We start from the raw sequence: 13,704 nt of genomic DNA on the forward strand, positions 1-13,704 counted from the left end.
GTCACCACTAAACCCAAGAAGCTATCAGAAATGTGGGTTGTTCAGCACAAGCAAGAGATTCACACAGAAATGGAGCACTGCTAGTAGGACAGAATTCCACTTGTGACACGGAGCTTAGCAAACAACTGTCAAATTGGATTCACATGCCAGTGAGAGTCAGAATTACACATGGTATTCATGACAATTTTTGGTTCATTGTTTATCTCCCCACCCTCTCCCAACCCACTCCCCTCCTGTCTTTTCCCTCCCCCGTCCCCTGTACAAGAGCATTCACACTTAAATGTTCGAACGATTGCTACAAAAAGCAAGAATTAACTCTGGAGTGGGGAAATGTGTGAGGAACATTTCTGTAAAGCTGCAAGGAGACCTATGATCTTTTTATAATGTTTTTAACCTTTAAACGTCCTTTCTGTCCTTTCACTTGCCTTTTATTTGGTTACTTTGATGGTCTTGGTGGATGTGCTTGATGACATGACACTGTGGTGCAATATCTACTGGGAATCTTTGGCCCATCACTGGTCTCAGCGGGGAAGGAATATTCAAGTGGGAGCATAAGTATCAAAAGGAGTAAACCACCTGACTGCCAATCCATCCAACCCCATCTCTGCATTAGCTGCAGATGGCATGCTTCTGCTTCCACTTCCCTGCACTACTTCTGAGTAAATGGCAAATGTTGGAGAAGGGGGAAGGTGATTGGTGAGGGTTTGATCCTATGTTTAGCAGAAGTCAATGGAGAGAATTGTTGGGCTTGGGGGCAGAGGTTGGCTATAAACCGACTGTACTGCAGGATACTGGCCAGCATCCAGGCACAGAAGGTTAACACAATGTGTTCCAGGTCACTGACAATGCAAGGTCCCATTGGCTGTTAAGGAAGGTCGCATTGCTGAGAAAAAGCTTCAAGGACAGGCAGGATCAAAGCATCTTATTGCCAGCAAAACTGATGAGTCACTTGTTGGCAAAGAAGAAGGACCAAACTGTAGGCCAGTCGTGAGAGGCAAAAGTCATACAATACCTGCAGCCCAGTACACAATGTCACCAGAAAGTCTTAACTCTTCTTAATTAACCTAAATGGTTTTCCCAGGCACCTACTTTCTCAGTAGGTTTGGGAAGTATGACTGCAGTAGCTTGGGTCAGTAACTGTTGTGCATTTTGTAGATGGTGCACACTGCAGGCACTGTTCACTGGTTGCAGAAGGGATGAACATTTAGGGTGGTAGATGGGTGCAATTCAAGTGGGCAGCATTGTCCTGGATGGTGTCAAGCTTCTTCAGAGTTGTTTGGAGTTGGATTTATCCAGGCCAGTACTTCTGTACCCGGACAGAAAAAAGACTGAAAGGACTGTCTCAATTAGCCAGCACCCAATAAAAACAGAAAGCTGATTGGGTGTTTAGGTGAGTTGCCTCACTGACCCACCCCTCCCTCTGGACATCCTCCACCCCTCCTCCTTTCCCTTTGTCTGATTGGCCCTATGGTGAGGAGATCAGTTGGAGGTATCAGACTGGGCACTTCCAGGACCTTCCGTTGGTGAAGTCACTGAGGATGGAGTGGCTGCATCTTGCCAGCTACCATTGGTCTGCAGAGAGAAAGAAACATCAAACATGAGAGAAAATCAAATCCTAAATGTCAGCAGTATCAACAGTCAAGAAATCATACCGATGAAGTATTTAAAATGGTCCTACAGAAATAGCTTTGTAACAGTTCAGATTCACCATTTCCTGTTGCCCCAGCAATGTACAGGATTTACTGAAGGCTATCTATACCCTAGACCTCTTGCTTCACTAAAGTTGTGAATGACTTAGTTCACTAGAGCATAGGAGAAGGAGTGATCTCACAATATCATGAAGTTAATATACAGTCTTTTTTCCCAGTGTTAGGGAATCAAGAATTAGAAGGTATTGGGTTAAAGTGAGAGGGGGAAGATTTGATAGGAAGCTAAGGTGGTCAGTATATACTGAATGATGTGCTGGCTGAGGAAATGGTTGAGGTAGGTACATTAACAACCTTTAAAAGCTACTTGGACAGGTATGTGCATTGGTAAGGTTTGGAATGATATAAGCCAAACATGGGCAAATGGGACCCACTTCGATGGGCATCCTGGAACAGTTGGGCTGAGGGCTTGTTTCTGTGCTGTATGACTCTACAACTATACTTGTAACCTACTGAGATGTAAAAGCTGCAAAGCCCAAAAGTTTGGTGGAATCCTGAACAAGGGGACAGAGTTTCAGGAGGCTGGTCATTTAAAACTGAGGTACATGGACATTTTTTCTTGCAGATGATAACAAATGTTGGAGATCTCAGCCACAGAGTTGGATTTAAATTGGAGGTGGGTATATTTTCAAGGATCAGAGAATTGAAGGTTATGAGGATCTGACAGAAGGGGAAATGAGGCCGAGGGTGGATCAGCCACGTTTGCACTGAATGCCGACTTGTGATCAGTTAGTCTCCTCTTGTGTTTTTTTTTTACTGGAGATCTCTTAATCATCCTTGGTGCTGGATTGTTGGATGTTATGTTCTGCAGGAATACAGGATCATAAAGGCAGGAGTCTACCATTTAGCCTCTTGAGCCAACCCTCTCAACTTCGCACTGCCGTGACTTCTCGATCACATGCTCTGATCTCTGAAATGAACCTTAAACCATAGCCCAGAGGCACAAAGCCAATGGAGACACATTTGCAGAATGGACAGTTCCTGAGTTGGCCTTCAGTGTCCACACCCTTTCTCCTTAACTGCTACCTCTTCCAATGAAACTAAGCATTTCATTTAATGTTAAACACCACAGCAATATTTGTATATGTAGTTAACACACAAAAAAACACTGCAAATCCCTTTACTAGTAATACATGGAACAACCCCACACACTGTGTAAAGGAAAGGTGGTGCAGGTGATTACAATCAGTAACCTTCTCCCTCTGGGCCTTTGCATCACACATCTTGACTGTGAGAGGGTCTTGCAACAAGTTCTGCTGGGGTCTGGAGGGGACTTGTTGATATTACCCAGACATGGATTGCTTCTTCTGCAAGAAGACAAGGAGACTATGGACAGAACACAGGGTTACTAAGCCAAAGGTCTTCCATTCGTTCCTGGTACTTGTCAAGCCTTTGGAATTCAGGACCCTGTGGTACTGAGCGTGGGAGAGGAGAGCCAGGACCAGTCCCTGCTGGCCTGGCACCAAGAGGGGTTTCAGCAAAAGCTGGATGATGGTCCTACGGTGACATGGAGAACCAGCTGCTGAATGAAGTGAAGGACAGAGAGAAAGCATTCATCACTATCACCAACATTCTTGAGCCAAATAAAGACAGAGGCAGCGTATCTTGTGATGAATGACTCACCTCCTGATACACCAGTCCTTTTCCACCATCAGCAGAGGAGGCCAGGAGTATGATGGAACATTCTTTGCTTACCTGGATCAGTGTAAGTCCATCAACTCCCAAGAACCTTGTGGGACAAATTAGCCCACCTGACTGGCATCCTATCCATCCGGAATAGTAATTCCCTCCATCACTAATACACAATAGCTGCAGTGTGCACTCTGTCACTCACCCAGATTCTCCTCCAAGTCACACACCTTCCCAATTTAAAGTTATTTTATGATCCTTCATTGATGCTGTGTCTAAACCTCAGAAAGCCCTCCCTAACAGCACTGCAAGAGCACCTTTGCCAGAAGTACTGCAGCAGACCAAGAAGGCAGTTTACCCCATCACCTTCTCAAGGGAGATTTGGGGACAAGAATGAGATGCTGGTCTTGCTAGCAATACCACTAAAAACTGAATGAAAGAGAAATCCTTGAGGCCTCTCCTTGGTGCTCTTGGAGCCGTTCCAATGAGGAAGTGTGGGTGTATTTTTGAGCTGAATGATAAATAATGTTGGTAAAGGTAAAGGCTCTACCTTTCCTTTCCCTGTGGGGCTGCACACACATTCCAACCCTGCACCACCTCATGGCTTTGCAGACTGAAGCCCAACTCCACATGGGGATAGTGATGAGCAAGTCCAACCTGCTGGACATCTTGGTTCAGTTACTGTGGTGCCAGATATAGTGGGTGTGAGGGTCAAAGTATATCCTGATGTGAAGTAACATACTGCATTGGCTGAGCTCCCTGCAGCCTGAGACAGGTGTCAGGAGTTATGCAGCAGCAATGAAGTTGTTCCCCATAATATTGGGGCCTTGTTCATTATATCCATGTGGGCAGATTGCAACTCGAACCTCCATTCTTTGTCTTGTGCTGACATCGTTTCATGCTCTCTGACAAGGAGACTCACTGTCCCTTTAAAAAGGAACTTATCCTGCAAGCCCTCTCACAAAAGGTCATGGTGGAATAACTCTGCAAACAGCCTATTACAACAAATTACTGCTTCACAATGGCAAGCTAAGTATATGGGGCAGAAAGCAGAATCAATTTGGTGTCTGAGAGCAGGCAGATTAACGTGCACTGGGGACATTAGTCAAAATTTAAACAGCATCATTTGAGCAGAACTGGTAAATGTCTCTTGGCAGTCTCTCATCCAGAAGCCTATTATTTTATGGTAAGGAGAGTCCAAACCAATTTTAACTAATACATGTGGGCAGATATTTGTATCTGTAAACGCACAAAGACACATAGAAGACACACAACAACACGTTCAGGATACACAGATGAATTCATGCAAAGAAACAAAACACACACATATATACTACTTGTCCCTACAACTGACGGAAATGTTTCAACACAGGGCTTGTGCTGACTGATGCCTTGGTTTCACTGACCATTAGCTCCTTGGAGGCTGAAGTAATTTAGTCCCTGAAGCACTGAATATTAATAAAACAGTTCTGACTAGGTCATGGGACTCTATAGATGGCTGATGGGCACTTTCCCATTTAATCTGTTCAGTGCCTGTGTTTTCAATATTTTTACTGATTTTTCTCTAGAATAGCAGCACTGGTGATTTAGTTTGCTACAGTGATGGTAACACAGAGAAACACTGAGGAGAAATTACAGTGAGTTACATTGTATTTTACAGACCATTTGCCCCAATTGATCAACAACAACGTTTCTGCTTCACTGGAGCCTCGTCCACCTTCCTTCATCACCTCCTATCAGTGTACCCATTCCTGATGGCCCCAGCAAGCTCCTTTTCTTGCTGAGCACTGAGGTATGAGGGGAAAAGCCCTGGAAGGGACCTTGTCTCTCATTTGTATAGGGACATTATGCACAATTCTGGGCTTCAGTTTATACATCATGGAGTCTTAAAGCAGAGAAGTGAGCCCCTCGACTATATGACCATAAGCTCTGACCTACACTAGTCCCATTTACCTGCATTTGCTCTGCAGCCTTATGATTATTCAAATACTTAACTTCAATATCGTGAGGTCACTGCCTACATCACAACCAGTTCCAGATGCAAATGATTCTTTGTGTGAAGTATCTTCTCATTGAGATTCTCTTTAAATCTCCAGCATTTTATCTTAATCTTACACCCTCTTACACATTGCTGCCAAGGGAAAAATATTCCATCTCCCCTTCTATCTCCTCTATGATTAGATTAGATTATTAGATGTGATTAAGATTATGACAGAGCTGGCCTTTGGGATGTGAGTAATCCAATATTGGAGAGCTATAAAGATGATCATCAATAAAGAGAGAGAGAGACTGCTTGCATATGGGACTCACTTCCACATGGTGAGGATGAAGGGTTATGATGGATTTAAGGAGAAGCCATATGGGGAAGGGTTTCATGATTGGTGTTCAGTGAAGGGGAATATGAGGAGGGTGTGAAGAGCTGGTTTCTATATACTGAATAACCGGAACTCTTCCTGTTCAACTTTCAATGTTGCTTCAGGAACCTATGGCTTGTGAATGGGTTTAAGTAGGCATCAGTCATGGTTGAATGGCCTCAGTGAGCCATTGAAGGTTGAGATTTCTACACTGCAGGTCTGAAGCGAGGATACAATCTACAGATGTAAATACTGAAGGGGACTGTGGAACACTCTTTTCAAGTAACTCATCCAAAGCCAAACTGCTGAAGAGGTTGGGGATCTGAAACAAAACTGTAAAAGCAGGAACACACACAAAATGCTAGTGGAATGCAGCAGGCCAGGCAGCATCTATAGAAAGAAGCACTGTCGACGTTTCGGGCCGAGACCCTTTGTCAGGACTAACTGAAAGAGAAGATAGTAAGAGATTTGAAAGTAGGAGGGGGAGGGGGAAATGCGAAATGATAGGAGAAGACCAGAAGGGGTGGGGTGAAGCTAAGAACTAGAAAGGTGATTGGCAAAAGAGATACAGAGCTCGAGAAGGGAAAAGATCATGTGTCGGGAGGCCTAGGGAGAAAGAATGGGGGAGGGGAGCACCAGAGGGAGATGGAGAACAGGCAGAGTGATGGGCAGAGAGAGGGAAAAAAGGGGGAGGGGGAAAAATAAATAAATCAAGGATGGGGTAAGAAGGGGAGGAGGGGCATTAACAGAAGTTTGAGAAGTCAATGTTCATGCCATCAGGTTGGAGGCTACCCAGACAGAATATCAGGTGTTGTTCCTCCACCCTGAGTGTGGCTTCATCTTGACAGTAGAGGAGGCCATGGGTAGTCATATCTGAATGGGAATGGGATGTGGAATTAAAATGTGTGGCCACTGGGAGGTCCTGCTTTCTCTGGCAGACAGAGCGTAGGTGTTTAGCGAAACGGTCTCCCAGTCTGCGTTGGGTCTCAGCAATATATAAAAGGCCTCACCGGGACCACCCATCGCAGTATACCACACCAGCCGACTCACAGGTGAAGTGTCACCTCACCTGGAAAAACTGTCTGGGGCTCTGAATGGTGGAGAGGGAGGAAGTATAAGGGCAGGTGTAGCACTTGTTCCGCTTACAAGGATAAGTGCCAGGAGGGAGATCGGTGGGAAGGGATGGGGGGGGGGGGGGGGAATGAATGGACGAGAGTCGAGTAGGGAGCAATCCCTACGGAAAACAGGAAGGGGGGGGAGGGAAAGATGTGCTTGGTAGTGGGATCCCATTGGAGGTGGTGGAAGTTACGGAGAATTATACGTTGGATCCAGAGGCTGGTGGGGTGGTAGGTGAGGACAAGGGGAACCCTATCCTGAGTGGGGTGGCAGGCAGATGGGGTGGGTTAAAAGCAGAAAACACTTAGTCAGCCAGCAGCATCCATGGAGAGGGAAAAGTTGCAGGTGAATGACCTTTCATCAAACAAGTCTGGCATTCCTCACTGAGAGATAGCATCCTAATCAGACATAATGTTTCCCAGGAGCCACCAGTGGAAGCAAGGTCTCTTTCACACTACACTTGCCACATGCCACCAACTTCAGTGCCTTTCTACTGGGGAGAAGAAACAGCCTGGTATGGTATGTCTGATTACTAGTATATCTGCATGAGACAGCCTCTAGTGAGAAGCAGATTGGACATGGTTTTCTGTCAAACTGGTGAGAACAGCATGTAAATGTGACACAGTTCTCTTGGCTTGTGACCTTCCTGCAAATCCCAGTAGATTTTATGCAGCCAGAGCCCTGGGATCCTGCTTTTAAAATCAAGTGATTTGGAATATGTTCATTTCATCAGATCTCCCACTGTAGATTAGGGAAATGTAAAGAGGCAACTCTGAAGGCCATGTGTGCCTGAAGGAATTCAATTGGGTTTTCACTAACAAGAATTGACTGCAACTAAGACAGTAATGGGGAAGGCAGATGCTATGCATAATCTATGGACATCAGTTAATCGCTCTCACTCGTCATATGTGAGATTAAATGCATCTATCTATTACTTAATCTTTAAATAAGGAAGACACACCAGCATCATGACTTCTGGAGGTTCAGCTTTTCACTAAACGAGCCAACAAAGTTCTACAGATGTACTATCAAGATTGTATTCTGAATGGTTGCAATATGGTTGGCACACCATGTACTGGAATGCAAGAAACTTCAGGGAGTAGTGGACCCAGCCCAATAATCACTCCCTATCATTGGTAGTACCCACACGAAGTGCTATCTCACGAAGGCAACATCAGTCATCAAAGATCACCACCATCTGGACCATGCTATCTTTTCACCATTGGGTAGGAGATACTGAAACCTGAAGTCCCACACCATCAGATTCAAGAACAGCTCATAGATATCTATCAAACTTCCTCACAGAAGCTCACTTTGGGTTCTGCCCTGACCTCATTACAGCCTCAGCTACATCAGTCATCTTCCTTCAAGTGCAAGGTCAAAAAGCAGGAATGCCTGGTAATTATTGCACAATGACTCCTCAGATAATGAAACTGTCACATTCAAATGCAACAAGTTTTGGACAATATGGAGGACTGGGCTGATAAGCGGAGGCAACGCTAATCTTCAAAAAGAGAAAACCCCGACAGTCCCCCATTAAAAATATCCGGGGGTTACAATTAACCAGAAACTGCCTGTTATCCTGCTGGTGTTTAGGGCAGTGAAACTGAATTGGACTAGCTATAAACACAATATGGCTACAAGCAAGTTAGAGAGTCAGAATGCTGTGATGAGGACTCACCTACTAACTCCCCAAATCTATCATTGTGATGGAATACTCTCCACTTGTTTGGATAAGTGCAGTTTAACAACTCTCAACACCATTCACAGGGCACAGCATCCTGCTTGATAGGCACCCCATCCACAACCGTTCACACTCTCCACTACTGATGCACAACATCTGTAGCATCTGCAGGATGGATTGCAACAAATCACCAAGACTCCTTAGACAGCACCTTCATAACCCATGACCTCCAGAGCTGGAAGGGCAAGGGCACCAAAAGCATGGGGAACGCCACCAACTTGAAATTGCCTTCCAAGTCACACACTATAATCACTTGGAAATATAACACTGCTCCTTCTCTACAGCTGAGTCAAAATCCCGGAACTCCCTGACAATATTGTGAGTGTACCCACACCTGCATTGATTACTACCACCTTCTCAAGGGGAATTTGGGATGAGCAATAAGCATATAACCATATAACAATTACAACACGGAAACAGGCCATCTCGGCCCTTCTAGTCCATGCCGAACGCTTTCTCTCACCTAGTCCCACTGACCCACACTCAGCCCGTAACCCTCCATTCCTTTCCTGTCCATATACCTATCCAATTTAACTTTAAATGACAATACCGAACTTTCCTCTACCACTTCTACTGGAAGCTCGTTCCACACAGTTACCACTCTCTGAGTAAAGAAATTCCCCCTCGTGTTACCTTTAAACTTTTGCCCCTAACTCTCAACTCATGTCCTCTTGTTTGAATCTCCCCTACTCTCAATGGAAAAAGCCTATCCACGTCAACTGTATCTATCCCCCTCATAATTTTAAATACCTCTATCAAGTCCCCACTCAACCTTCTACGCTCCAAAGAATAAAGACCTAACTTGTTCGATCTTTCCCTGTAACTTAGGTGCTGAAACCCAGGTAACATTCTAGTAAATCTTCTCTGTACTCTCTTTATTTTGTTGACATCTTTCCTATGATTCAGTGACCAGAACGGTACACAATACTCCAAATTCGGCCTTACAAATGCCTTGTACAATTTTAACATTACATCCCAACTCCTATACTCAATGTTTTGATTTATAAAGGCCAGCATACTAAAAGCTTTCTTCACCACCCTATCTGCATGAGATTCCACCTGCAGGGAATTATTCCTAGATCACTCTGTTCTACTGCATTCTTCAATGCCCTACCATTTACCATGTATGTCCTATGTGGATTATTCCTACCAAAATGTTGCACCTCACTCTTATCAGCATTAAACTCCATCTGCCATCGTTCAGCCCACTCTTCTAACTGGCCTAAATCTCTCTGCAAACTTTGAAAACCTGCTTCATTATCCACAACGTTACCTACCTATCATCTGCATACTTACTAATCCAATTTACCACCCCATCATCCAGATCATTAATGCATATGAAAAACAACATTGGACCCAGTACAGATCCCGGAGGCACACCACTAGTGACCAGCCTCCAACCTGACAAACAGTTATCCACCATTACTCTCTGGCATCTCCCATCCATCCACTGTTGAAACCATTTTACTACTTCAATATTAATACCTAACGATTGAACCTTCCTAACTAACCTTCCATGCGGAACCTTGTCAAAGGCCTTACTGAAGTTCATATAGACAATATCCACTGCTTTACCCTCATCAACTTTCCTCATAACCTCTTCAAAAAATTCAATAAGATTTGTCAAACATGACCTTCCATGCACAAATCCATGTTGACTGTTCCTAATCAGACCCAGTCTATCCAGATAATTATATATACCATCTCTAAGAATACTTTCCATTAATTTACCCACCACTGATGTCAAACTGACAGGCCTATAACTGCTAGGTTTACTCTTAGAACCCTTTTTAAACAATGGAACCACATGAGCAATACGCCAATCCTCCGGCACCATCCCCATTTCTAATGACATTTGAAATATTTCTGTCAGAGCCCCTGCTATTTCTACACTAAACTCCCTCAAAGTCCTAGGGAACATCTTGTCAGGACCCGGAGATTTATCCAGTTTTATATTCCTTAAAAGCACCACTACTTCCTCCTCTTTAATTGTCATAGTTTCCATAACTTCCCTACTCGTCTCCCTTACCTTACACAATTCAATATCCTTCTCCTTAGTGAATGTTAAAGAAAAGAAATTGTTCAAAATCTCCCCCATCTCTTTCGGCTCCACATATAGCTGTCCACTCTGATTCTCTAAGGGACCAATTTTATCTCTCACTATCCTTTTGCTATTAATATAACTGTGGAAAACCTTCGGATTTATTTTCACCTTACTTGCCAAAGCAACCTCGTATCTTTTAGCTTTTCTAATTTCTTTCTTAAGATTCTCCTTACATTCTTTATATTCCTCGAGCACCTCATTTACTCCATGCTGCCTATATTTATTGTAGATCTCTTTTTCCGAACCAAGTTTCCAATATCCCTTGAAAACCATGGCTCTCTCAAACTTTTAACCTTTCCTTTCAACCTAACAGGAACATAAAGATTCTGTACCCTCAAAATTTCACCTTTAAATGACTGCCTTTACATCTATTACATCCTTCCCATAAAACAAATTGTTCCAATCCACTCCTTCTAAATCCTTTTGCATCTCCTCAAAGTTAGCCTTTCTCCAATCAAAAATCTCAACCCTGGGTCCAGTCATATCCTTCTCCATAATTATATTGAAACTAATGGCATTGTGATCACTGGACCCGAAGTGCTTCCCAACACATACCTCCGTCACCTGACCTATTTCATTCCCTAACAGAAGATCCAACACTGCCCCTTCTTTAGTTGATTCCTCTATGTATTGCTGCAATATACTATCCTGCACACATTTTACAAACTCCAAACCATCCATCCCTTTTACTGTATGGGCTTCCCAGTTTACGTGTGGAAAATTAAAATCTCCCACAATCACAACCCAGTTCTTACTACAAATATCTGCTATCTCCTTGCAAATTTGCTCCTCCAATTCACATTCCCCATTAGGTGGTCTATAATACACCCCTGTAAGTGTTACTACACCTTCCCCATTCCTCAATTCCACCCAAATAGCCTCCCTAGACGAGCCCTCTAATCTATCCTGCCAGAGCACCACCGTAATATTTTCTCTGACAAGCAACGCAACACCTCCCACGCTCCCCCAACACTAAATAAATGCTGGTTCAGCCTGTGAAGGCCACATCCTTTGAAGATAGAAGGCTTATAGGTCAAGCTGTTAAGATGTGATTTGTATTGATGGATGGCCTCTGGTTAGTATGGAGATGATAAGCTGAATAGACTGTTTCCATGTAGTATAACTCAATAATTCTTATAACTTAAAACTCTTCATTCCTCAGAAATACAATTGTTTTGGTACTGGTAAGTTTTTAGACAATATTTTATAGAACATCAGCCCTTTACATTTCCTTCCCACTGCTCATTTATTCACTGTACAAAGTTGATATCAAAAGATATTTGAATAGACTACAGACCTAGTCAATTCCTTGCCCCCATCACTCTCCTCCATCTGGTGGAAAAGGTCCCTCATATTCAACAATTTCTCTTTTGGCTCCTCCCACTTTTACCAAACCCTAGCTATGCCCAAGCATAGACCCTAGCTATGCCTACTTTTTTGTTGGCTATGTAGAACAGTCCATGTTCCAAGCCTTCATTAGTAATCCTCTCCATCTCTTTCTGCACTACATTGCTGACTGCATTGTGTTGCTTCATGAACTTATAGTACTGTGCAAAATGTCTTAGATACATATACAGGTGTCTGCCCCCCCACCCCTTTACAAAGGTAGAGCATTCCTATGAAACCTTTCTTAAGCTGAAATGGCATAAAACGAAGAACCATTAATTTATATGGGAAAAATTTTCGTAAAAATGAAAATCCTCATTGTAATGCAAAAACAGGTGATTTAGGTCTTTTGTAAAAGCAAAATGTCGTAAAGTGAACATTCGTAAAGCGGAGGTCTCCTGTAGCTCAGATGTTGAAGCCTATTGCACAGGTTTGTATTTGTCAACGTGGAGAGAAGAGCGAATTTGTAAACCTGGTGAGAGCAAAGGATGTTGGGAATGGTAAGGGTGGAGCACTGTGGGAGGGGTGCAGGGCAGGTGGCAGAGAAGGAGTGCCTGTGGTGGGGGTATTGCATAGGTGCAGACACACTGAGCTCTGAGACTCCAGGCAAGATCCTTAGATTCCAAACAATTGGTTTATTGATTATTACATAACGTCTCAATGTCTTTCTGGTGCTTCCTGCTCCTTCCCCTTTTTCCAACCATGACTCCCCTCTCCCTGGCCCCTTCCCAATCTCAGTCCACAATAGAGACCCAGATCGTCACTCACATTCTCATGAAATTTGTTTTTTTTTTGCAGCAGTACAGTGCAATACGAAAAATTACCACAAAAGTCTTAAGCACCTGAGCTATATATATGTGCCTAAGACTTTTGCACAGTACCGTAAGCTGAGTTTGTGAATTTCATCAACTTAGTCTCCAGTTTCCACCCTGCATTTAAGTTCAGGTTCAAGCTCAATTTCCAATTCAGGTTTATCATCATTCAATCTTACACATACATACAGCCAAACAAATCAATATTCCTCTGGACCAAGGAGCACAAGGTAGCACATATAACTCACACACAATACATAAAGTAATATTACCACAAATGAATTAACAAATAATAAAATATATTCCTGAAGACTGATATTCAGCATTAGAAGCATTAATGACACAATTAAAAAAGTAAGCAGTATAATGTTATCGTTGCTTCACACAGGACAAACTTGGGTGTTTGGAAGTCTCACAGCCTGGGTAGAAGATGTTTCCCATCCTAACAGTCCTTGTTCTAATGCTATGGTACCTCCTGCTTGATGGTAGGGGTCAAAGAAATTATGGGATGGATGTAATTGATCCTTGACAATTCTAAAGGCTTTGTTTATACGGTGCTCCTGATAAATATCTCGGATGGGTGGAAGAGGGACCTTGATAATCCTCTTAGCAGTGCTCGCAATGATTTGTCAGGTCTTAACAGTCAGATTTCCTGCAATTCTCGTACCAGACAATGATGTAGCTAGTTGGGGCACTCTCAATGGTGCTCCTGTGAAAAATGGTAAGGATGAGGTTGGTTAGGGGGTTGGGGGTGGGAGGGGGAGGCAAGCTCACCTCAATCTCCTCAAGAAGTGGAGACGCTGCTGTACTTTCTTAACTAAAGAGGTGGTGAGATTGTCCATTATGTGTACTC

General features: G+C 43.5%; 1 protein-coding gene across 4 annotated transcripts in view; it reads right to left on the reverse strand.

Moving 5' to 3' along the window:
- Nucleotides 1–259: 259 nt before the first annotated feature.
- The window catches only part of LOC140737292 (pre-B-cell leukemia transcription factor 1-like), a 634,558-nt gene continuing 621,113 nt past the window's right edge, over nucleotides 260–13,704 (reverse strand). For all 4 annotated transcript variants that reach the window (XM_073063689.1, XM_073063688.1, XM_073063690.1 and 1 more), the window contains one exon: nucleotides 260–1,572. In XM_073063689.1, coding sequence (XP_072919790.1) covers nucleotides 1,480–1,572 — 93 coding nt within the window. In that variant the 3' untranslated portion in view covers nucleotides 260–1,479. The remainder of the gene's footprint in view (nucleotides 1,573–13,704) is intronic.

The sequence above is a fragment of the Hemitrygon akajei genome, chromosome 12 (assembly GCF_048418815.1).
Source record: "Hemitrygon akajei chromosome 12, sHemAka1.3, whole genome shotgun sequence".
NCBI lineage: Eukaryota > Metazoa > Chordata > Chondrichthyes > Myliobatiformes > Dasyatidae > Hemitrygon > Hemitrygon akajei.